The sequence below is a fragment of the Dromiciops gliroides genome, chromosome 2 (assembly GCF_019393635.1).
Source record: "Dromiciops gliroides isolate mDroGli1 chromosome 2, mDroGli1.pri, whole genome shotgun sequence".
Classification (NCBI taxonomy): domain Eukaryota; kingdom Metazoa; phylum Chordata; class Mammalia; order Microbiotheria; family Microbiotheriidae; genus Dromiciops; species Dromiciops gliroides.
In genome coordinates this window covers 662159410-662184037 of record NC_057862.1, presented here as the reverse complement: position 1 = coordinate 662184037, position 24628 = coordinate 662159410, and the positions used below count along the sequence as shown (strand labels likewise).

The 24628-nt window shown below is 45.4% G+C and overlaps 1 protein-coding gene and 1 gene segment (V, D, J or C); one reads left to right on the top strand and one right to left on the bottom strand.

The window, feature by feature from the left end:
* The first annotated feature begins 243 nt into the window (after positions 1-243).
* Positions 244-14195, top strand: LOC122743706 (lysosomal protective protein-like). Its single transcript, XM_043988829.1, has 12 exons — positions 244-413; positions 1954-2065; positions 2193-2327; positions 2841-2999; positions 3993-4084; positions 4823-4907; positions 5379-5528; positions 7807-7937; positions 9462-9624; positions 10083-10172; positions 13017-13119; positions 14108-14195. Exons 1-11 carry the CDS (start codon positions 244-246, stop codon positions 13101-13103), a joined length of 1374 nt encoding a protein of 457 aa, XP_043844764.1. The 3' UTR covers positions 13104-13119; positions 14108-14195.
* Positions 14196-20280: 6085 nt separating this feature from the next.
* Positions 20281-21185, bottom strand: LOC122739554. The segment is given in 2 exon segments: positions 20281-20777; positions 21061-21185. Coding segments are annotated over 2 exon segments (546 nt in total).
* Positions 21186-24628: the final 3443 nt, after the last annotated feature.

The window sequence follows — 24628 nt, the reverse complement described above, 5'->3', positions numbered from 1 at the left end:
GACTTGTTTACAGAATGACCCTCCACTCTACCCCCTCTAGAAGAGCAGGGACTGGGGCCACTCTGTATAAATCTTGATGACATTCAAGGTGAATACCTACCCCCCAGGTGAGCAGCCCAATGGCTGGTACCAAGCTGGCCTGCAGGTCATACCTATCAGCAGTTATCAATGAAGCAAACAGAACCAGGACTATAAAGGTGGGAGAGGGTGGTGGGGCCTCTCCAATCTTAGAGGGCAGTCATCATGCAGCTATTGGGCAGCCTTCTAGCCCTCTCCAGCCTATGCTGGGGCCTTAGCACCAGCCAATACGCCCCCGACCTCATCACCTCCCTGCCTGGCCTGGCTGATCTGCCCAGCTTCAAGCAGTGGTCTGGCTACCTCCAGGCCGGCTCTGACAAATACTTCCATTACTGGTAAGTTCCTGGACAAGAGAGAGATCATTCTATGGCCCCAAACAGATTTGGTGACTTGCCCAAGTCAGACAGCATTGATGCCTGGGGAAAAACATGGGAGTCTCTATTATCCCCCTTAAGCCTAAGGAATAAAAGCTTTATTTTTTGTATCTTGGGCCCCTCAGACAGTCTAGTGAAGCCTGTGGACCCTTTCTCAGAATCCTGTTTTTAAATGCATACAATAAAATACACAGGATTACAAAGGAGTCAAAGGTTGGTGAATGTCAACCTGTAGTTTGTTTTCCTGTCTAAGTTCACAGTCCCCAGAAGTCTCTCTGCTGATTCCTTTTGGGAGCCCAGTTTGAAACCCCCTCCTTTAGAGTGAGATTCCAAGGGCAACATGTTCCATGGGATGTCACTGGGAACTTGGAAAAGGGTAAGGGAAGAGAGAGGTCTTATGGAAGGAGCACTGGGAGCTATGTGACCTTGGGAAAGCCATTTAACTTCTCTGGGACTCATGTTCCTAATATGGAATGAAGAAGTTGGACAAGGTGATATCGAAGATCCTACCCCCCCATTGTCTTATTTTGTTTGTTTGTTTCTTCTTGTTGTTGTTGTTATTTTTGTGGGGCAATGAGGGTTGAGTGACTTGCCCAGGGTCACACAAGTAAGGGTCAAGTGTCTGAGGCAGGATTTGAACTCAGGTCCTTCTGAATCCAGGGCCATTGCATTATCCACTGCCCCACCTAACTGCCCCCAATAGGTAGCTTTTCTAAAGAGGACAAGGTTCACAAAGAGGATTTCTCATTCCTGAGAATGTTGGAGCAGGGAATGGGAACTTGGGAGCTAACCACGAATTTTTATGTGGGCTCGATATATGTTGGAAAATGACTTAGGATGCTTTTTGAAAAATCACCTTCAGGGGCACCTAGGTGGCGCAGTGGATAAAGCACTGGAGTACCTCAGGAGTGCCTGAGTTCAAATCCAGCCTCAGACACTGGACACTTACTAGCTGTGTGACCCTGGGCAAGTCATTTAACCCCCATTGCCCTGCAAAAACAAACAAACAAAAAACAAAACAAAAATCACCTTCAATACAACATTAGGGTTTGGTCTGAGACCTGTGAAGTTGGAAAAGTTCTCAGATCTAGGCTCAGCCCTTCTCCCAGTGCCACAGTGATGGGGCTCTTGTCTCCTGGGGTGGGGTTCATCTTTTCCTTCCTTGTCTGTTCCTCTGCACCATGCCCAGCCCCCTATCTTCTCTACTTTGTTGACTAATTGGGAATAGAATAAGGGAGTTTTTCTGTTCTATAGGGAAGGGGGTAGAGTCCTTGAGTTAGGATCATAAGACAATAGGGTAGGGGCAGCTAGGTGGCCTAGTGGATAAAGCACCGGCCCTGGATTCAGGGGGACCTGAGTTCACATCCGGCCTCAGACACTTGATGCTTACTAGCTGTGTGACCCTGGGCAAGTCACTTAACCCTCATTGCCCTGCCCCCCCCCCAAAAGGAGCTACCCATTTCACCAGAGGAGAGGGATTTTTCTTTTCATGGTCTTATAGGTTTGTGGAGTCCCAGGGAAACCCTGAGTCTGATCCCTTGGTTCTATGGCTGAATGGAGGCCCTGGCTGCAGTTCCATGGAAGGCCTATTGGCAGAGAATGGACCCTATGGGGTGAGGATTGGGAAAATGTTTAGGCCTTCGGGAGGGTTAGAAAGAAAATGAGAGCTGGGCTTCCCTTTCTAGTACTGGCCCCAAACCTGGAATGGCAATTGGTGACTTTGTGCATCTCTCTGGGCAGATGAATAATGACGGTTCCCTCTACGTGAACCCCTATAGCTGGAATCTGGTGGCTAACATGCTGTACCTGGAATCACCGGCCGGAGTGGGTTATTCCTACTCTTCCAGCCGGAACTACAAAACTGATGATCAGCAGGTGAGTGGGAAGGAGGGGCAGGGACAGGGGGTCTGTATGTGTGTGGGAGTGGGAGGAGGATGGCTTAAGCCCCTTTAAATCCAAGAACAAAATGGTGCCATCAGAAGTCAAAAAAGGGTTAGATGAGATGATCTCAAGATCTCTTCCATCTCCGGCACTCTCTGGTTTGATCTGCCAAGATCCCTTCCTGCTGTCATTTGGCGTTCCCATCTTTCAAGGTTCTTCTGTATTCTAATATTCTATTTCCTTAGGTCCCTTTCGGCTCGACCATTCACATCGATGTGTTCACATTCTGTCTTCCAAAGTCCCTTCCTCCTGTCACTTCATGTTCTAGTATTTTATTTTCTAAGGTTCCTTTCATCGTTCATTCTGTGTTCTAGCATTCGATGTCTTCCCAGCTCTAACATTCAATGCTCCAAAGAAGATCTCTTTTAGTTTGGACATTCTATCTGCCAAGGTCCCTTCTACCTCTGGCATTCTGTGACTCTATGGCTATTTGGTTTTGGTCTGTAGGTGGCAGCTGATAATTACCAGGCCTTACAGAGCTTCTTCGCCAAATTCCCCAGCTTCACCAGCAATGATTTCTATGTATTTGGAGAGAGCTATGGTGGGGTCTACGTGCCCTCTCTCAGTGCCCAGATTGTTAATGGTCCGGCCTCCATCAACTTTAAGGTAAGTACAGGCATTGTTGCTGTTTGTACTTTGTTTTCCAAGAGGACCAATGACATCACAGATAATATTTTGACTTGAGAGTGAATTAGTTTTAAATGAGACAGAGTTGCACAAAGTCATCAGCCTCACTCTCTCTTCTTGAGTCATCGAAGTCCAGTGGCAGGACAAAAGTCAAGATGGCCCGGGATGCAGTGGATAACCTTGGCATCTTTGACACCTGACTAAGCTTTAAGCACTCCCCAGTGTCTGCTAAAGCCGCCTTCCTGGCTGTTGGAACAAATTGTTCTCGTCACCCCATACTACCAGGAAAAGTCTTCACATCCTTGGGGTAGACATCCCCCTAACTCACCAACAGCCTTGAGGTCTGTCAGTTATCCTCAACCTGGTTTAGCCCACTGCTGATACAATATACTGGGGTGTGGCAACTTTGAAATATTACAGCCTCTTGAAACCACAGGTGGCAGTTGGGTGAATCAGGTGGACACCAAAGGTGGATAAGCAGACCTAAAAAGGGTTTGACAAACCCTCACACCAGTTGGCATGGTGGTACAGTGGTAGAACATTTGCCCTGGAGTCAGGAGAACCTGAGTTTAAATTTGGCCTCATATACTTCACCCTGTTTGCCTCAGTTTCCTCATCTGTAAAATGAGTTGGAAAAGGAAATGGCAAACCCTCCAAAGAAAACCCCCCAAAAACAAAAACAAAAAGAAATCCAAATGGGAGTCAGACATGACTGAAATGACTCAACAACAAAAGCCCTCACGCCAGAGGTGCTAGTCCTCCCGAACACCCCATACATCCCACTAAGTAAAGGTATGAGTTCTGAGCCACGTACCACCTAGTCTTCCAATCTCAGAAGTTACATGAAGGAGTCCCTTTTTGTTTCCAAACTCCTCATCTACTGCTTTTCTGTTACAGATTGTCTAGCATGGGAAAGTAGGGTAGCTTGTGCTGGGGATTCCTGGATTTACATAAACCATCTTTCCCATCCAGGGCTTTGGTGTAGGAAATGGAATGAGTAACTACCGGCTGAATGATGAGACGCTGATTGAGTTCAGTTACTACCACGGCATCATCGGAAAAAAGTAAGCTCAGAGGGAGGCTTGTGAGTATTTGTATCTCCCTCTTCATCCTTCCCTTCTCCCCTTTAATCTTCAGCAAGATCATAAGCTACCCTTTCTCCTGTCTAATGCAGCCCTCAGCCACATCACTTGGTTAAGAGGAAGGCAGGGACAACCAGACAAGCTTATTTGTAAAATACAGAAGAAGATAATAGATACCACAATGTGAGGAAAGAGAATGCACCAAGATGGAGCAAGGGGGTAAAGTGGCTGCATTTCAAACGTCAATAAAGCCACAAAGGGGTAGCTAGGTGACGCAGTGGATAGAGTACCAGCCCTGGAGTCAGGAGGACCTGGGACACTTAACAACTTACTAGCTGTGTGACCCTGGGCAAGTCACTTAACCCTCATTGCCCTGAAAAAAAAAAAAGAAAGTATATTAATGTCAAACAAGGTCGCAGTTTCCAGGCCAGTAGAAATATGCGATGCGAATGCCAATGATGCGATGTTAGAAGATTAGTTAATCTAACAGATCCATAACCTAACTGTGCAAAGGCGGTGGTCGGATGCGACTCGCCGCCCCCCCACCCCTACCCTCCTACCCCTTCTCCCCCCACCCCCACCCCGCCGCTATGCCACTCCCTGCGGGATCGGAGGGTGGCCCGGGTTGGCTTCCGTGCAAACTCCCTCTGGGGGACGGCAAGAGCGCGAATCCCGTGCGCGCCTCCCTCGCTTCTCACTCCCCTTGCCCTCTGTCCGCAGCCTGTGGGACTCCTTGAACACCTATTGCTGCTCAGCGGGCTCCTGCAACTTCTACAACAGCACCGAAAACGACTGCTCCGATTCCGTAAGTCCTACCCTCCTCGCCCACCGAGGTCCAGCGGACAGAGGAGGCGGGCGGGCGGGGCTCGTGGGCTGGGGGGGCAGGGGAAGGTGGAGGGCCCTCCAAGCCCAAGGAAAGGGGCAATTGCCCGTTAGGACTGGGAGGCTCAGGTTTGAAATTCGGGGACCGAGACTCCAGAGCTAGGAGGACAACTTGAGCCTTTTGCGCTTGGAACTCAAGAGAGCCTCGGGGATCCTGTAGATTCCAGCCCGGCCAGCGCCGGGGGAGGACGGGTTGTCTCTTTTGGGGTAATCTCAGCAGACTGGACCAGACAATCCCAATCCCACTATACTCCATCCCACCCCACCCTTACCTTGGGAATGGCTTCCCCAGGGGATTACCTGGCTTAGGGTGGGCAGTGGGGGAAGGAAAGAAGGGACCCGTGCCGGGAAGCGTGGGCAGTTTAGCAATGCCTCCCACCTGGCCTCTCCGCAGATACTGGAGGCTTACAGAATGATCCTGGGCGTGGGCCTCAATATCTACAACCTCTACTCGCCATGTTGGGGGGCTCCGGGATACCAGGAGCGCTTGGCCACTGACATGAGCAACCTCTATCGCGAATATCAGTTCAACGTGGCTGTCCCGGTAAGCAAGAAGAGAGACCTGCTGTAAATTGAGAGGTCAGAGTCGGCCGGGGTGTCGAGTCCTGTTGGGCAGGTACCCCCGAGCCAAGAGGGGAAGACATCTTGGTGTGACAGAAAGAGGGACAGATTTAGAGTTGGGACACTTGAGATCAGGCCCCAGCTCAGTTCACCCAATTTCTCAGGGCTCCATTGTCCTCACCTGTAAAATGAAGGGGTTCGCTTAGATGACCTCTAGAATCACTTTCAGTGCTAATAGTATATGATTTGAGGAAAGACTTTGTTACCTTTCTGCAGTCCACTAAGTGAGAAAGGAGGGATTCCAATTGAATTCCACAAACATTAAGAACAAGGCACTGGCATAAAAAGATGTCCGCAACTGGATCTCAAGATACCAGTCAAACAGATACAGAGATCCTTAGCCTTTCTTTTGTCATGGACCTCTTTGGCAGTCTGGTGAGACCTCTAGAACCTTCCTCAGAATCATGTTTATAAATGCATGAAAGAAATCTAGGATTTCAAAGAAAACCAATTATTTTGAAATACAATTATCAAAAAAAAATTTTTTTAAAGCAAGTTCGTGGACTCCAGGTTTAAAACTCTTCATCTAAAAGGATGAAAAATATATGGAGCAGTTTACTGGGAACATTTTGTACCGAGAAAAACTCGGACTTAATAGGCGTGGAGATGGGGGCGGAGTGGGGAGAACAGTGTGTGCTGAGTAGCCCGGACTAAAAAGTTGCACAAGATCAAGAGAAAAGTCAGTAAGGGTGACATCCACATGCGTGTAACGTAATTTCTGCCTGAAATCCCTTCCCTTCTCCACATGTTAAATTCCTACCTAATTCTTTTTTTTTTTTTTTTTTTTTTGCGGGGCAATGGGGGTTAAGTGACTTGCCCAGGGTCACACAGCTAGTAAGTGTCAAGTGTGTGAGGCCAGATTGGAACTCAGGTACTCCTGACTCCAGGGCCGGTGCTTTATCCACTGCGCCACCTAGCTTCCCCCCTACCTAATTCTTCAAAGCCCAAGTCATACTCTACCTCCCTAGAAAGCTTTCCCTGACCCCCCCCACCCCAGTAATGACTTTTCCTTCCTAAGACCTCACAAAGAACCTTGTTTGCCCCTCTCTCGCATGCTTATTATGTATTTTTGTATATTTTATTTTTATATTATAGTTACTTGTCTATGTATCATAACCCCCTATTATGAGTGTGAGCTCCTTGAAAGCAAGTCTTACTTTTTTGTTTGAATTTCAAGCGCTTAACACACTTTTTGCACATAGTAAGCACTTAATACATGTTACATTCATTCATTCATTCATTCATTCATTCATACTACAATTGTCCTTGTCTCATCTAACTTTTGAATCTCTCTCAGGGCCTTCCAGGAAATGATTTGCTGCTTCAAAGTAGCCTTAGGTTACAGATCTGTTAGTTACTGGTGTTCAGTCCCTCCCTGACCATCCTTTTAATTTTTTTTTTTTTTTTTTTTTGCGGGGCAATAGAGGTTAAGTGACTTGCCCAGGGTCACACAGCTAGTAAGTGTCAAGTGTCTGAGGCCAGATTTGAACTCATGAACTCATGAATCCAGGGCTGGTGCTTTATCCACAGCTCCACCTAGCTGCCCCCCCCCCATCCTTTTCATTCTTTTTTTATTTTTTTATTTAGTGAGGCAGTAGGGGTTAAGCGACTTGCCCAGGGTCACACAGCTAGTAAGTGTTAAGTGTCTGAGTCTGGATTTGAACTCAGGTCCTCCTGACTCCAGGGCTGGTGCTTTATCCACTGTGCCACCTAGCTGCCCCAATCTTTTTTATTCTTGAGACTACCTCTGACTTCTCCTGGTCCAGAGTTATACACTAGATGTATGGGAGCAGCATGATGTAGCTAAAAGAGCCCTGGTCTTGTAACCTTCCCTAGCCTCAATGTTCTTATCTCTAAAATGGACAGCAATGTTTCTACTACTTACTTACCTTACAGGGTTGTCAGGATGAAATGAGGTCTTGAAGCACTATATTCATGCCTTATTACAATGATGGGGACATAGTTGGGAGAAAGAGATAGTCTTGGAGTGTGGGGTTGAAGAGGAAACCCAGTTGTTGTTGGGAGAGGAGGAGGCATCCTAAAAGGGAGAGGGGAATAAATCTCACATGGGATTTTGTGAAAGTTCAGTTTTGGGCTAAGGGGAGTGGGAGGGAGTAGCTCAAGGTCAGTTCCAGGGGTTTCTGGGCTTTTGACATGTATCCTCCCTGAAACTTTTTACCTTTTTCTTTGTTTGCCATCAGCCCCCAGGAGCCCGCATCCCTGGAGTCACCGAGTGCATCAATAGCACAGCTATGGATGTGTGGTTGAACCAGGACAACGTGAGGCAGGCCCTCCACATTCCTGTCTTCCTCCCCATTTGGGAACTTTGCAAGTGAGCAGTCTCTGTGTTGTGTGTGGGGAAGGAGGTCTCTCTTGGTCTTTCCAGCCACTATCTCGTCCTTGCTCAGGGGAGAGAAAAGAACAATAATCATGGCTGGGGAGCCCCCAGGAGAGCTTTAGGGCTTTCCTTTGGGGTTTACCAACAGAAACAAATACTTGTGGTGAGTACCTGAGTTCAAATCTGGCCTCACACACTTGACACTTACTAGCTGTGTGACCCTGGAGAGAACTTGTTGAGGTCTGATAGAGAAACTGATGAGAGATGAATGGGTGAATGAGTTTAATGAAAACACTTCTTACAGACTTAATATATGAAAAGTACTATGCAAGGTGCTGAGGTTACAAAAAATCATGACAATCTCTACTATCAAGGAGCTCACATTCTAATGGTGAGGACAGCATATGTAGGAGTTTTCAGCTTTAAGTCAAATGGAAAAGTCCCATGGTGTTTATAATAATAATCATTTTAATTCCTATTTTCCATTTCTATCCCCAGGACTTAGAATTTAGTAAGGGATTAATAAGTGCACATTTATTCATTCATTCAATCACTGTATCTTTTTTACTGTCACTTCCACTAATAAAACCACATCCACTTCTGATGTTGAACCACTTAATGATGATGCTAAGGGTTTGGGTGTTGAGAACTTTCTCTTCTACATCTTCAGTAGCTGGGGGATCTATCTCCTTGCTCGGATGGGGGATCTATCTCCTTGCTCGGATGGGGGCTCCAAACTCTGGCCTGAAGTAGTTTGGCAATTCAATTCCCAGGGCTTTTAGCCTTAGGCTCCTGGGCTGCAGAGAACAGGGGTTGGAGATTTAAGACTTAACAATTGTCCTCAAATATTTGAATGGATGCCCTTGTGGATTGTGGGATTAGACATTTAAACCCTTAGTCCCCTCCATGTACTCACATCTCTAAACTCTAGTCATTTTCATTTGTTGTCCCCTATGTCCAGAACACTCTCCCTCCTTCTGCTGAAACTACTGACCTCTCTGGCTTCCTTTAAGTCTCAACTAAAATCCCATCTTCTACAAGAAGCCTTCCCCAATCTCTCGTAATTCTAGTGCCTTCCCTCTGTTAAGTATTTCCTATTTATTCTGTATATATAGCTTGCTTTTTTAAATATTTGTTTTCATGTCATCCTCCCCCATTGGATTAAGAGCCCCTCAAGAACAGGAACTATCTTTTGCCCTTTAAAAAATATTCCCTGGGGCAGCTAGGTGGCGCAGTGGATAGAGCACTGACCCTGGAGTCAGGAGGACCTGAGTTCAAATCCAGACTCAGACACTTAACACTTACTAGCAGTGTGACCCTAGGCAAGTCACTTAACCCCAATTGCCTCACTAAAAACAAAAACAAAAACAAAAATTCCCAGCATAGTGCTTGGCATGCAGTAGGTGCTTAATAAGAGTTTATTGGCTTGATTTGATATTGATTTGGTTTGACTTCCAGCCCCCCTCTACTATAGGTTTTTTTTTTGTCTGCTCCTCCTCTTCCTCTTCATCCCTCCAGCACCCAGGTAACTTCTCAATACCAGAGGCAGTACATGGACATGGCTCCCTTCTATGAGGAATTACTGCAGAGCAACATCCGCATCTTGGTGTACAATGGGGACACTGACATGGCCTGCAACTTCTTGGGAGGCGAGAAGTTTGTGGAGTCGCTGAACCAGCCCGTGAGAAGGGAAGGGGTGGTGGAGTTGGAAGGTCAGGGTGGAAGGCTTGGAGGAAGTGTGGGAAGCTCCAGCTTAGAATACATTTGTATCAAGAAAGATCAGATTTCTAAAAGGAGTTACAAAAGAAGTTGCAGCTGGCCTTCTGGTGTGGGGGAGATGTAGAGGAGAGCTTTGAGAAGGAGATTAGAAGGCAGTTGATGTTCAAATTGGATGCTCAAGAACCAACTCTTCTCTAGTAGTCCCAGTTTCAGGAGGGGACTGGGGCAACTACCCTAAGGATGGCTTTAAGGGAGGATGCTGGGGGCAGGATGACTCTCTATTAACTCTCCTGCCTAGGGCAGTAGGTACTTTCCACATAGTAGGTGGTTAGTACATAGTAGGTACTTAGCAAGTGCTTGTGGAATTTGTTGTTGATAGCCCTGTAGTTCAGGCTGTCCCCCTTTCCCTTGTTCTCACAGGTGATGAGCCCCTATCAGCCCTGGTACTATAAGAATCAGGTTGCAGGATTCTTCAAGGAATATGAGCGCATCACCTTCCTCACCGTCAAGGTAAGGTGCTCTCTCCCCTTCTCACCACTGTCTTCTTTTTTTCTTTTTTAAGTGAGGCAATTGGGGTTAAGTGACTTGTCCAGGGTCACACAGCTAGTAAGTGTTAAGTGTCTGAGGTCGGATTTGAACTCAGGTACTCCTGACTCCAGGGCCGGTGCTCTATCCACTGAGCCACCTAGCTGCCCCTCACCACTGTCTTCTGAAGAGGATGGGACAGCTCTTCTCAAAGGGAGAGAATCTTTCCAAACTTTTGAAGGACTCTCTGACTGAAGGGAACCCCAGTGGAGACATCAGAACTAGGTGTGAGTGAACAGAGATAGCTTGGTAGAGTGAGAAGGCATCTGGGTTTAGACCTGGGATTTGTTTAGGCTCTCCTTATGCTTACTGGCTGTGTGACCTTGGGTAAATAACTCAGCTTCCCTGGGTCTCAGTTTCTTTTTCCACAAAAGGACGGGATTGAAGTATATCAGCAGTTTTCAAGCCTTTTAGTCTCAGGACCCCTTTGCACTCTTTAAAAATTTTTTATAATTTGAATTTTATTATTTTTTAAAGAGCAAGATAGAATCTGAGATATTTACTTTCCTTCTTTTGCTGTTGTTTTTTAAAATTTTTTTTTCTTTTTTTGCGGGGCAGTGAGGGGTAAGTGACTTGCCCAGGGTCACACGGCTAGTAAGTGTCAAGTGTCTGAGGCTGGATTTGAAGAACTCAGGTCCTCCGGAATCCAGGGCTGGTGCTTTATCCACTGCACCACCTAGCTGCTCATCATTTGCTCTTGGTTTAATGATTCCCTTTGTGGAGTGTGTATTTGTTTTTTGTATCATAATCACAGATAACCTTCCCCTAGCCCCCACACAACTAATTGAACCTGTCTTTAAGGAATAAAAAGTTAAGAAAAACATATAGGATATAATATGATGGACACCCTTAAAATTATTGAGGACTCCCAAGCAAACAACTTTTGTTCATGTGGTTTATAGCTATTTGTTTGCATGTTGTCCCCCCTTTAGGCCGTAAGCTCCTTGAAGGCAGGGACTGTCTTTTGCCTCATTTTGTATCCCTAGCACTTTAACACAGTGCCTGACACATAGTAGGCACTCAATATGTATTTATTGATGAACTATTCTATAGATTTTTATTGCATTAGAAATCAAACCATCTTAGTTGGGGCAGCTAGGTGGCGCAGTGGATAAAGCACCAGCCCTTGATTCAGGAGGACCTGAGTTCAAATCCAGCCTCAGAGACTTAACACTAACTGTGTGACTCTGGGCAAGTCACTTATCCCTCATTGTCATGCAAAAAAAATCTTAGCGTTATTATGAAAATATATTTGACCTCCAGGACCCTCAGTAATCCCTAGACTACACTTGCAGAGCCAGGGGCTGGATGAACTTTAAAATTTCTTCTGGTTATCCACCTTATGATCTTATGGGGATGGGAATGTTGCTAAGGAGGATAAGAGCCAAGAAGAATAATTTTACTATAGGCTGGGTACTCATGGTTTTCAAGAAGGCAAATGTGGAAACTGAAGCCCAAGGAAAGTCACAGTCAAAAGGACTACAAAGCAACTACTGGGTGGAAATAAATTGAAATTTATTCAGTAAGCATTTGTGAAGGACTTACTATGTGCAATGCACTGTGCTAGGTGGTGAGAATACAAAGATTAAAAAATATATATGACACGGCCTCTACTCTCAAGCATCTTATATCCTTTGTTCACTTGCTTCTAGAGTAGACAGCTTGTACCTGAGGTTTTGGCTTCATCTCCATACTATCCATCTCTTCATGTTGTGGATGGTATTTGGGGGTATAGGGAAGGGGACTAGGTCAGTCTGAATGGAACAGTTCTCTGTATACATCCATTCTACCCAGGACCTGTGAATTCAACTGTACAAATTAATAATAGCTAACATTTGTCTAGTGCATTAAGGCTGGCAAAGCATTTTATGTATATTATCTCATTTTATCCTCACAACAACCCTGAGAGAGGTAGGTGCTAATATTATTATCTCTATTTGACAGATAAGTAAACTGAGGCTAGCAAAGAATCTATGACTTGGGGGCAGCTAGGTGGTGCAGTGGATAGAGCACTGGCCCTGGAGTCTGGAGGACCTGAGTTCAAATCCAGCCTCAGACACTTGATACTTACTAGCTATGTGACCCTGGGCAAGTCACTTAACCCCAATTGCCTCACCCCCCCCCCCAAAAAAAAAGATTCTATGACTTGCCCAAGGTAACAGAGCTAAGTAAGTATCTGAGGCAGGATTTGAACTTAGGTCTTTCCAACTTCCAGGGAATCTTAAACCACTCTAGCCAATGACTGCCTAACTGCCATTACTACAACTTTTAATAACATAAAGTCTTCAAAAGTTGCCCGAGTTTCAGAGAATTGAAATGACTTACCCATGGTCACACAGCTAGTAATCAGAATTTGAACCCAGGTCTTCTCGTCCCCGGGTCTAGCACTCTGTCCTCTCTCTTGCACATAGCAGAATGGAATTGCAGTGATGTAGGAGAGCATGCAGTAAGGTTTGGGTGGTCCCTTGGGCAGGCCGGCATCTTTCTGTGGTGTTACTGATATGTCCTGCATAGCCTTAGCCCTAGCCAAGAGATATTACTTAGCCTCACCTCTTCTCATTTCCTAGGCATGACTTCAGATACTAATACTGATATTGCTTGACCCTCATCACATCTGCCCTGCAGCCAAGTCCACAGGACCCTGCATTCCAACAATCCAAGCCCACATTTGGGGACCTTGTATACTTATTCCCAAATAGATTCTCATTTGCCTCCCTGCTGGACTCCTCTTCACCCCTCTCTGTGTCTGTGTCTGTGTCTGACCCACAGGGATCTGGACACATGGTTCCCCAGGACCGACCTGCTCAGGCCCTGAAGATGTTTGAGTCTTTTCTCAGGAATACTACGTACCTGTGAACTTCCCCTGATGCTGGTATGAACTCCTGGGTGGCAGCGGGTGCCAAGGGCTGCTTCTGCTGCTGGATTCTCTTCCTGTGACCCCATCTCTCTTTCACATCTTGGGTATGGCCCTTAATGACACCTGAACTGTGACTAATATTGTAATCTTCAGGACTAGGTGAGGAGGAAGAAAGGAAAGGGAAAGAATGAACAGCATGGGAGGAATAAAGAGAGCTGGTGGAAAGAGGTTAGGAGTAAAAGGAGAGGATGAAGGGAGGGACACATAGGGGAGGGGTGGTCTCAGTGCTGAGATTACTTGTTGAGATCTTGGTCCCGATTCTTCCACTGACATGTCAGGTGATGTTGAGTAGGTCACTTAATTTTTCTGGGTTTTAGTTTCTTAATCTGTAAAATGGTGGCACAGTAGATAGAGCACCAGGAAGTGCTGAGTTCAAATTTAGCCTCGGACACTTACTACAGCTGTGTGACTGCACAAGTCACATAATACCTCTGCCTGCCTCAGTTTTTTCAGCTGTAAAGATGGGGATAATAATAGCCCTTACCTCCTGGGATTATGGTGAAGAGCAAATGAGATAATATTTGTAAAGCACTCTACGAGCCTTAAAACGTTAAAGAAATAGTGATTCACATTTATAGAGGGCTTAGGGTTTATAGAGTTGTTTTCTGCCCACATCCCTGTGAGGTAGGTTCTTGAGAGCATTTTCCCCACTTCTTTCAGATTCCCAAAGGTTAAGTAAGTGACTCAGTGACTTGCCAACAGAAAGTATCAAAATGGAAACTCAAAACCAGATCCTCCCCCTGGAGATCCAAGCTCTACTGTTCCATGCAGTAGACACAATTAAACACCAAGTCATTTTGGGACTCCAAAGATGAGAGAAATGCTTTGAAAATATACATTTCTGTATCCCAATATCCATCCCTAGGGGCATAATAGAAACCTGCCTGCTGCCTTGCTCTCTCTCTTTTTTTTTTTAACCTCTTTCTCTTTTTCTCCCCCATAGATACTTCTCAGGCTACCTACTGCTAATGTTAAGGTCACAGTCCTGGGGTCCTTGAAAAGCTCCCACGATTGTCAGCCCACCCCAAAATCCCAGATTATCCAAATCAACATTCCTTTGTAAGTTTTCAAGGACTAGAAAAGATTTCAGTTTCTACAATAAAAAAGTGAAGTTCCCAAACGTTTTCTTGGTCTTCATTTAACTTCTGGCATGTTAGGGAGAATTTGACTCTCTCTCTCTCTCTCTCTCTCTCTCTCTCTCTCTCTCTCTCTCTCTCTCTCTCTCTCTCTCTCTGACAGCTTCTATCCCCTTTTCCCCAACACCTCTTCCTTGCCCCCAAATCTCCAGAGGTGTGCCTCAAGCTGCATACTTCCTGGGATAGGAGGGAGAAGTGAGACATAATCATAGACTCGGAGATCTTAAAGGCACAAGGAACTTTAAGAGATAATGATAGCCAACCCACCACCCAGACTCACCTCTATATGACATGTTAAAGTTTGCCAAGTGTCTTAGTCCCAACAAGCTTTTGTGGTAAGCAGCACAGATACCATTATTCCCATGTTATGGTTGAGAAAACAGTCAGGTACAGGGATTAGCTCTGGTCACAAGATGAGTTCCTTTGCAACCCAACACTGCTTCCGAGATCATTTCATGCAGCCTCCTGCCTTCAGGAAAATAAGGTATTTATTTATAAGGCCCCTCTGTAAAATTATAGGTTCAGTAAGTGATGTGTACTGTACTAAGTGTTCTGCGGGAGATCTTATAATCTCATTTGGGTGTGGGGTAGTTCACCCATAGATGCCTATCACAGCTTCTCCTTGCCCTTTCCTCCACTGGGATTATTAGAAAGGTCTCTTATCTACTCTATGTACTAGAGGGCTTCCTCTCATTTGATTGATATTGATTGATAGTTCAAGGACACCAGTACTGAAGCTGATGTGTTATCTTTCCCATATGCTACATCCACAGCCAGCCAGACCCCTTTCTTTCCTGGTCATTGATGTCCCTGATAATATCTTTTATGTCACCTCTCTCCCACAAGTCATTGTGCAGGCTATATAGCCTGCCAACACCCACCATCCATCTTTTCACTGCCCTTTGGGTCACTTAGCAGTTGTGATCTTCTGAGAGTGCAGAGTTCAGCGAATTGCAGCCACATAGTATTGTAGGAAAAATATTGGTATAAGATGTATACTGATTTGGTTGTTAGGGGGAAGTAGATCAAAGGTCTCCAGCTCCACTGAGCCCTTCTCTTGTCTGTTTCCCAAGGTGATTTGCATAGACCTATAGCATGATAGGAATTGAAAGGAATCCTCTTTCTTATCACAGCTCTCTACTCAATAATTTTGCTGAGAACTCCAGGGATGATTTTCAGGGACTGAGGTGGGCAACCAGGGCAGCAGTTAAAAGGAATTTTGTCAAATAAAGAGTTTAGAATGAGATCATTCAAGTGGCAGCAGAGTTAGTTCAAAAGATAGACTTAAATGACTAAGAGCTTCTCTAGCTAGTTAGTGGGCAGGTTGGCTACTAGGTACTGTCAGCTGAGGTCTTCCTCTCAAAAGAGCTAACAAAGCTCCTGGGGCTATCATACAAAAGAGATGATAGACCCTTCCCTCAGTGGGGGAAAGAGGCCACAAACTAGAGAGCAGTAGCACTTCAGCATGTGATCAGGAACAGTAGCAGAAATGATCTCAGCCCAGTTGCATTACTGGAAGAAGTCAGCCCCACTTCAGGAAAGCAACCAGGAAAAAGAGTTTCCCTGACTGGTGATATTTCCTAGCCATGTGTTCCCTATGTGTATGTTCTCTGGCCATGAGTGTTCCTGATGTCTGTTCCCGACTTTTTGGTCACCCATGGGAAAGTGCAGCCTTGTATGTAAGGGGGAAATCTTTTAAATCACTGATTAAATGTCTTTTGCTTTGAATTGATATTTCCTGTTTGGGTGTTTAAAAAACAGATTAGTAGAGGCTTATAGCTATGATCTTTGAGTGAATGCTGCCCACTAATATTCCTTGAATCTGCAGTTGCTCTCAGGAAATTCACATGTGAAAGGGACCCCAGGTACTATACTGGTGTTAAGAAAAGAAGAACTTTTGTAGTACAGAATAGCTTGGGATCTTCTTAATACAATTCTGGATCCAACTCCCTTTTCTTGTCTCTGTCAAACTCATTTGGACTTATCTGATTTAACTCACTCAGCAAACCTCATAAATTGCCATGCAGAATTAGACCCCAATAGTTTCAGATGCATAAGTCTTTCCTTCCCCAAGTGGGAAGATTGCAAACTACCTAGGGCTCTGTTTTCCTGGCAGACCAACAGTCTATTATGCTTAAAAGTCACTCAGATAATCACTGCTTGTTCTTTCAAGTGGTAGAGGAAGTCAGGAGGATAACTAACATTCTGTACCTGTTATCAACCAAGAAGGAAGAACTGGGATCAGTGGAGAAAGCGATTACTCTATTTCCGAATTTGTGACAGAGGAGAGGAAATCCAGGCATTAATCAGATCTCAAAGGGTTCAAAGAGCAGAATGGATCTCATGGCCTAAAAATTTTTAAGAGAAACTAGCTCAGAAGGGATTGGAGGATCATAAGATGATAGGAACATACATTTAGATCCAGAAGTCATTAGACCAAACTTTCCATTTTATTGAAGCTGATGGAGTTTAAGTGACTTGTCCAAGGTCACATAGGTAGTAAACATCAATGGGGAGATTTGCCCTCAGGTTCTCTGACTTCAGAACCAAAAATAGAAATAATTCCAGTGTGGAGGAAGAGGGGCAGCTGTCCAAAGACAGTGGCTGGCACAGAGTAGTCACTTAATGTTTGCTGATTTGAACTGGAGACCCATGTATTTGTGCAGGAAATTCATCAACTAACATCTTCTTTAAGAGACAAGACCACAGGGCAGCTAGGTGATACAGTGGATAAAGTACCAGCCCTGGATTCAGGAGGACCTGAGTTCAAATCCAACTTCAGAAACTTGATACTTTGCTATGTGGTAAAAAAATATGAAAGTTTTTTAACAGTCGGTTAGGATAACTGAAAGACGCCAGTTTTTTTTTAAGGACCACCCTTTCGGGGAGGAGACCAACGGCATGAGCTACGCACGCCAGTCCGCCTACTGCGCACGTCAGACTGCCTGCTAGCACTCCACTTCCGGGGTGCGAGGTTAAAAGGCAAGGAGAGAATGGAAGTGGGGTGCTTTTTTCCTGCTCTGCTGGTCTCCTGACTGCGCTGCACAGACGGTCTCTCTCTCCCCAAAGGTGGCCTTCTCTTTTGGTGAGTTTTATATGGAATATAGACTAAGCTTAGACTTAAGACGATTTGTATTGTGTTTCTACTTTCCTATCCTTCTAATCAACATCACCTTGTGACTACCATACAATAAAATCTCTAACTAGAAAACCAGAAGCTTCTTCCATTTACTAGTCTGGGAGATAAATTAAGGGAAAGGTTAAAGAGGGGAGATTTATGATCTAATATCCAATTTTAAATCTCACAGCAGAAAATCCCTTTCTGAACAGGAAACACCCATTTTTATTCTTGGCTGTGGAAGGACCAGACACTGCTTGAAGAAAAGAAGAGGAATCTCCCCCATTCTCCATTTAACCCAAGTGATTTTACTGAAGATATTTCACCTCCTACTAGTACCACACACAGCCCCTTCCATGCCATCCTGTTGTGCACAATAATTTTCCATTCCCTGCCAGAATTCTAGGGTGAGAATGAACCCATTGAATCGGAAGCATTCCTGGGATTAAAAAACCCCACATTTCTTGTGCACCAGGAATGTAATTGGGCAGTCTATATGATTTCATGTGGGATCATTTTATTTCAACAACTAATTTAAGTAACTGTTTTTTAATCATAAAAGTATTTTATTATTTTCCAGTTACACATAAAGATTGTTTTCAACATGTGTTTTCAGAAGATTTTTAGTTCCAAATTTTTCTCCCTCCCTCCCTTCCCTCCTTCGTCCTTAAGACAGAAAGCAATCTGATATAGGTTATATATGTAAGTAACTGTTTTTTGAAAATTTCAGAGTTGGTAGGAATCAGAAAGGGGAAGGATTCCAATCCACAAGAGGATGAGAATACCCCTTTCCACATCACCTACAAGGGCCCATTCAAGCTCAGGCTAAGGAAAGGAAATGTAGAAGTGTTGTAAAATAGCAAGAGAGAGTTGGCTACAAAAATTTTAACCAGGGTCATAGAGATGATGTTTGGTTCAAGACAATGACAGATGACCCAAAGTCGATGAAAAGATGCTTCTCAGCTCTAAGCGTGCTGCCACATGCTGCCAAACATGACTGATAGACACAGGGGCCTTGGGAATGGCAGCACTTATTCCCCCTCATTCCTTCTTTCAGCCCCCAACTGATGTCCAATATTGGGGAAAACAACCCCGGTGTAGAAAGGGCCAGACATCCCCACTCACCGCCAACCGAGACACACACAGGGCAGACAAGGCCACCTAGCTCAGGCAGTAGGGCACCCTGAGGGAAAGACAGGAGGCAGCATGTGCCAGGGAAGTCAGACCACTCCCTTAGACCATCATGTCTCACATCCCAGTGGAAAATGCTGAGGACTCTGAGCCCAAAGACATTTGGAACAGTCTTTCTTTCAGCCCAAATTCTGTGACTTTCTTTTCATGTAAAAATTCAATGTTAGCAATTGTCTGTACTTCAGCTAAGCCCACTCTTGGGATTGGGTCATGAGTGTGAAGGACAGACTGAGTCTGGGAATATTATAAGGAAGTAAATTCATACACTCAAATGGTTTCTTTTTGTCTTTAGGACAAAACACAAACCACTCTGTCCTTTAAAGCCTTTACCATCTAGCTAAGCTTCCCTTTCCATATTCATTACACAATATACTCCTTTGTTTATTCTACAACCCCAATTAAACAGTTGTCTTGTCCTAAATTACAAATAATGTTTCATCTATACTCTCCAGGCCTTTCCCCAGGCTGTGCCCCATTCCTGACATTCACTCTCTCCATGTCTGACTCTGAGAATCCCCAGCATTCTGCAAAGCTGACTTCAAGCATCTCCTCTGCTAGGATATCTGATTTCCCTGGCTGCCCATGTCTCAATTTTCATGTCAACCCCAAGTTACCTTTGAATAGACTTTATTGTACCTACTCTATGACCCTCATTTTATTTAAGAGAATTCTTACACGTCAGAAAATTCATGTAAAGAGACTCCCTATAAGCAGCTGCTTACAATTCGTGGAAGCCGACTCTTGAGACGGGGTGTATGATGGTGAAGGAGAGATGGAGTCTGGGAATATTGTGAGAACAGAGACCCAAGACACCACTGAGCTGAACCTTGGAGCTGAGCCAGTCCCTTCTTTTTTAAGAGACAAAGGCTGACCAGAGAGCCCTTGAGTAGTAGTGTAAGCATCTGTGTGTCCTTTGTCCTAAAGGGAATGGTCAAGGACTTGGGCCTTCATACCACCAAGAGATCCCTTGTGGCAGGGAATAGAGGGGGAGATGATGAGTAGAATGGGTGTGACCCTGCCACCTACTCTCCTTGGAATGCCTGGGGGGGGGTAACACTCCAAACCACAAAGGGGCACACGTCAGCCTGAGCCAGCTAATAAGGACATTGTCCTCCCAGATGCAGGAATTGATGAGGCCCAGACTGGAGGGTGGCTGCTTGTGTGGGGGTGTTCACTTTGGCTCTTGGGTCGCCCCAGGTCATGAGAAACCCTACCCTGTGTTACCACTGTGGCTCAGTGGATGGAGTGCTGGGCCTGCAATAAAAAAGACTCTTGTTCCTGAGCTCAAATCTGAATTTAGGCCCTTACTAACTATGTGACCCTGGGAAAGTCACTTACTTTTGTTTACCTCAATTTCTTCTTTTATAAAATGACCTGAATAAGAAAATGACAAATCACTCCAGTATCTTTGCCAAGAACCCCAGAATGGGGTCATGAAGAGTTGGACACACCTAAACAAGGGCAAAAAAATGGACACAAATTATTGCTACAAAGAACTGGAGCAAAGCCTCCTCAATATGAATGCATGTCCCAACAAGAGAAATATTATATATGGAGGCACAGCCATCAAATGGACGCAAAATGTCAGCATTTCCCCATTTGCATTTCCCTACTTGTTTCCCAGGGGGCTGTGCTGCCTCCCCTCTGCCTTAGGGACAGGGCTTGTGATTTTCAAGGCCTTGTGAGAAAGGAGGGGACCTGAGGGGCCAGGAAGGGGAAGCCCTGGGAGATGTGAGCCAGCCCAGAGGGCAGGGGCTGCTCTGCCCTGGGGACCAGAGAGGAAGCAGCTGCTGCTCTGAGCTGAATCCCCTGAACAGCCTGGGGAGGTTTTTGTTCAGGCCTGAAGCACTGTGGGAGAGGGTAACTATCATACTGCTGACAGTAATAATCTCCAGCATCCTCGGGCTCCAAGCTGCTGATGGTGAGAGTGAAATCTGTCCCAGACCCACTGCCACTGAAGCGGGCAGGCACTCCAGGTGCCAGGCTGTTAGCATAGGAGATGAGGAGCCTGGGGGCCTGGCCAGGTTTCTGCTGGTACCAATTTAACCAGCTATCACCATCACTATCTGTCACACTCTGACTGGCCTTGCAGCTGATGGTGACTCTCTCTCCTGGAGATCCAGACAAGGAGGCTGGAGACTGGGTCAGCACAATGGCTCCTCGGGAATCTAGGAAACCAACAAAATAAGGGGAAGACAGAAATGTGTGAATGTCCAAGTCAAAGTGTAGGAACAAGACAGTTCTGTGGAGACCTTGAAATCCCGAATGACATAAACCACCTTTCCCACAGAACTCACCATGTTTGTGATCTGGGGCCTGGCCATGCTTCTCAGCCCCATCTGCCTGTGTTGTCCCTAAGCTCCCTCACCCCCTGGATCCAGGGATCATCAGGTCTTTAGTCCCTGAAAACCTGTGCCCTCCTCACCCCTTCCCTGCCCTGCTGGGTCTTACCCTGAGCCCAGAGCACCAGCAGCCAGAGGAGCTGCCATGGGGAGACCATCCTGGCCTTCAGACACCTGCAGAGAGAGCACTCAGAGCCCTGAGGGGGCAGCAAGGAGGGAGGAAGCTTTTCTACCCTGAGCAGGGCTCCCTTCAGGCCCCTGGGGCTCCATATGCAAAAGAGCCCCAGGTCTGCTCTGAGCCTCCTCTCAGGACCCTGTGAGTCACCCTGAGTCACCCTGGCTGAGCCTGACCCTGGGGGAGGGGCCTCCCTCCTCTCTGTCCTCAGTGTGTCACCTCAGGAGCAAAGACAGGCTCATGTTTAGTGTCTGACATGGGAATGGTTGGAGCTGCTTGTGGATGAATGAGGGGAGGCTTCTCTCTGTGCCCCAGGCCTAGATCCCCCATAACCAGGAGAGAGCTCCCAGCCCTGGGGAGGGGGCAGAAATGGCAGGAGCTCACAGCTTGTAGGCTCTGGAGGTGCCTCACCTGCCTCAGCTCATACACATGGCCCTCTCCTGCCCCCTGCTGGAGAAGGTGTGTATTCAAAGAGACAGAGAGGAGGGGCTGCCTGACACTGGAAGGAGCTTAGCCAGGACACTTGGGGGCTTTGTCAGTCACTAGATGAAATTACTGTAATTGGGAAGAAAACATGTGTCCTGATTTTCCCATTCCAGATGTGCACTAAAAGTGAAGACCTTTACTATGATCAACCCAGTATCCCGGTTGTGACTGTTTCTAGAAATGTGGATCTGGGCAAATCTATGACCAATGTGAGGCTATAGAGGTGAGTGGGACTGTGTCAAAAATAGACACAAAGTCTGGACTGGAGTCTTTCACTTCTGTCTAATCACTTCTCTCCTTTGGCATTGCAAGATCACTTTGTTTGATGCAACTGCCTCCCAGATGTTCCTCTCTCCAGCTGATCAACAATGAATGAATGCATGAGTAAGCTTCTTTACAATTCCATTTTAAAACAATTTTAACTGTTGTTTCTTTTTAATTTTGAGTTCCAAATTTTCTTCTTCCTTCTCCTTCTTTCTCCTCGTGAATGCAAACAATCCAATATCTTATACAGACAAAATATATTTCTACTTGTGAGGTAATGGGTCTCCTCTCAACAAAGATATAACAGTCACCCTTCAAATTACCCTCCTCTGGACCTGTTTGAGGAAAAAGGTCTCTGTCCATTTCCTTCCCCTCCAGCAAACAAGATCACCTGGTTCAAGGAGTCCTGAGCTGGTCTCAATTTGGTCATCTCCATATAAGGAAAGATTGAGGAAATGTTCCTGTGTCACCTCCCGCATTGGCTAAGAATCCAAAGAATAATTATGGAAATCAGGGTTAGGCATACTGTGGTCCAGTTAGATAGTTTTTGCGTGTAGGTTGTGTATGGGATATTTATGGATTTGAGTCAAATTAAACTCTAAGGATGGAGGCTGAAAGATACCCAACCCCCCGTCCCCCACCCCCGAGCAGTATAGTCTCTTGCTTTGCCTAAAAGTTAATAGCTTGTTAAATTCTCACTGTCTCCTTTAAATTTTGTTGATGAGATAATGGACTTGGGTCAGTTCTGTAAACTCTGAGGATGGGGTCTGGAAGATATCCAGCCCCCCAGTAAGTTTTATTGCTTGTCAAGTTCTACCAGTTAGCATTATTTACATTACTTCTGCTCAGTCTCCCCACTTGTCAGCTACATCTTAGTTTTATGGCCTGCAGTAAAAGTTGTCTCTTCAGTCTATCTGGAATCCATCACATGTCAGAGTCCCAGTCCCTGTCATGAATCAATTGCAGTCAGATAAGGGAGTGATTCCTGCCTCCCCTTTTTCTTTGACATTCCTATACATGTCTACATACATGGATCATGAGGTAAGCATGCATGCTGGGTGATACAGGATTGGATGTTAGAGTGTGAGCTCACTCTGTGCATGTGAAGGTTTCCCCCCTCCTCAAAATTACTATAAAAACCTAAACGTTTGGGCCTCTCATTGCAGACTCAAATTTGTTATTGATTTTGCCTGTTCTCCTGAGAATGAAATGAATCTGTCTCTGCTTGACTTGGTGGTCTCCTTGAGTTATTTGGGCAAACTGAGGCTGTTTGTCCCAAACAGTTGTAACCCTTGAGTAATCAGACCAGTGATGAAAAAGGGGAGTGTCCACTCACCTTAGGGACTAGGGGTTCACATGGGGCCTATGAGCCCCCATTCTTAGCACCTACCAGCTGCACGCTGGGTTGCCCATTCTCGAGAAAGTGACAATAAGTGAGCCTTTGACTCATCACCACTGCTGAGTAGTTCCAGAGAATTATTGAGCAGGAGTCATTTTCCTCTCACCACTTTAGTCATATTGTAAAAGAAGACATTTACAGAAAAACCCCAAAGAAAAATAAAGAATAAAAAAGTACATTTATTCTCAGGGTTGATATAACCAAAGCCTGCTTTATTGGCTAGGACTTCTTTTTAATCAGACATCTGGGGGCCCATTAAAGAGGTAAACCTGATTGGAATTCAGAAGTGGCTTTGAGGCCCCCCCCCCCATGAGGGATCTCTGCCCACCAGTGGTTGTGATACTTTGGAAGCTCTTTCAGTTCCCTGATGGGTTTCTGACACCTTTCCTGGGTTCAGGTTCCCAAGAACATGCCCAAGCCATTACCAAACATTTAGGCAAATTGTCAAGTTTAGACCAGTTTGGGTGATAAGATAAAATAGGGTCTTAGGTGTTGAGTATACAGCAGGTACTCAACAAATGCTTTTGAATTGCGTGGAACTGATTAAAATATTGTTGCAATCATCCCTTTGATAACAGATGTGTCTTTACCAAACAAGTTTATGTCTATCTTTCATCCATTGCCACCCTTATTCCAAGGATTCCTGAGCACACCAAAGCACCATTGCAACTAATGGCTGTGGATAGACCATGGAGATTTTGCTAATAGGATTCACTCTTAGGTCCTTCTAGTAGCAGCCTGATAGTCCTGGGTCCATTTAGGGAAGCTCTGGCCCAGAGGGGGACACTATGACCATGGAGAAATGCGGTTGATCAGCTTGCTGGGGTCAGGTAGAGATGACTCTTTCCTTGGAGAAGCAAAGAAGTTGAGTAAGCAGGTAGTGGTTGGTCAAACAGATAATAAAGCAGCCACCCAGAAAGCTGGGCTCCCTGAATTTACAACATGAGCTTAGTTGGGAGCAGATCATGTTTGCTGCGTCATTAGGGCCAAGTAGTGACAGGAATCTCAAGTTAGAAATGTGGAATTTCATATGTCCATATAGTTAACATCATCATTTTCAAACTTCTGTAACTTTTCAGTCTTAGGTCTCTCCCCCCACCCCTTCTCACCTCCATAACATTGTCATCTTCCCTTTTGTTCTGGGAATTGAAATTAGACTTCTCCTCCCAGCCATACCTTTATGACTGATTAAGGAACATGCTATAAACCTGTACCAGGAGGTGAAGCCTTGGCTTCTCCCAACCATGCCTCTGTGTGCCAAATACTAAAAACTTTGACTTAAATTTTAATTGGATTTTATGTGTGAGAAATTCTTTGAAAGAGGAATGTTTTTGTTGTGGGCCCAGAGTACCC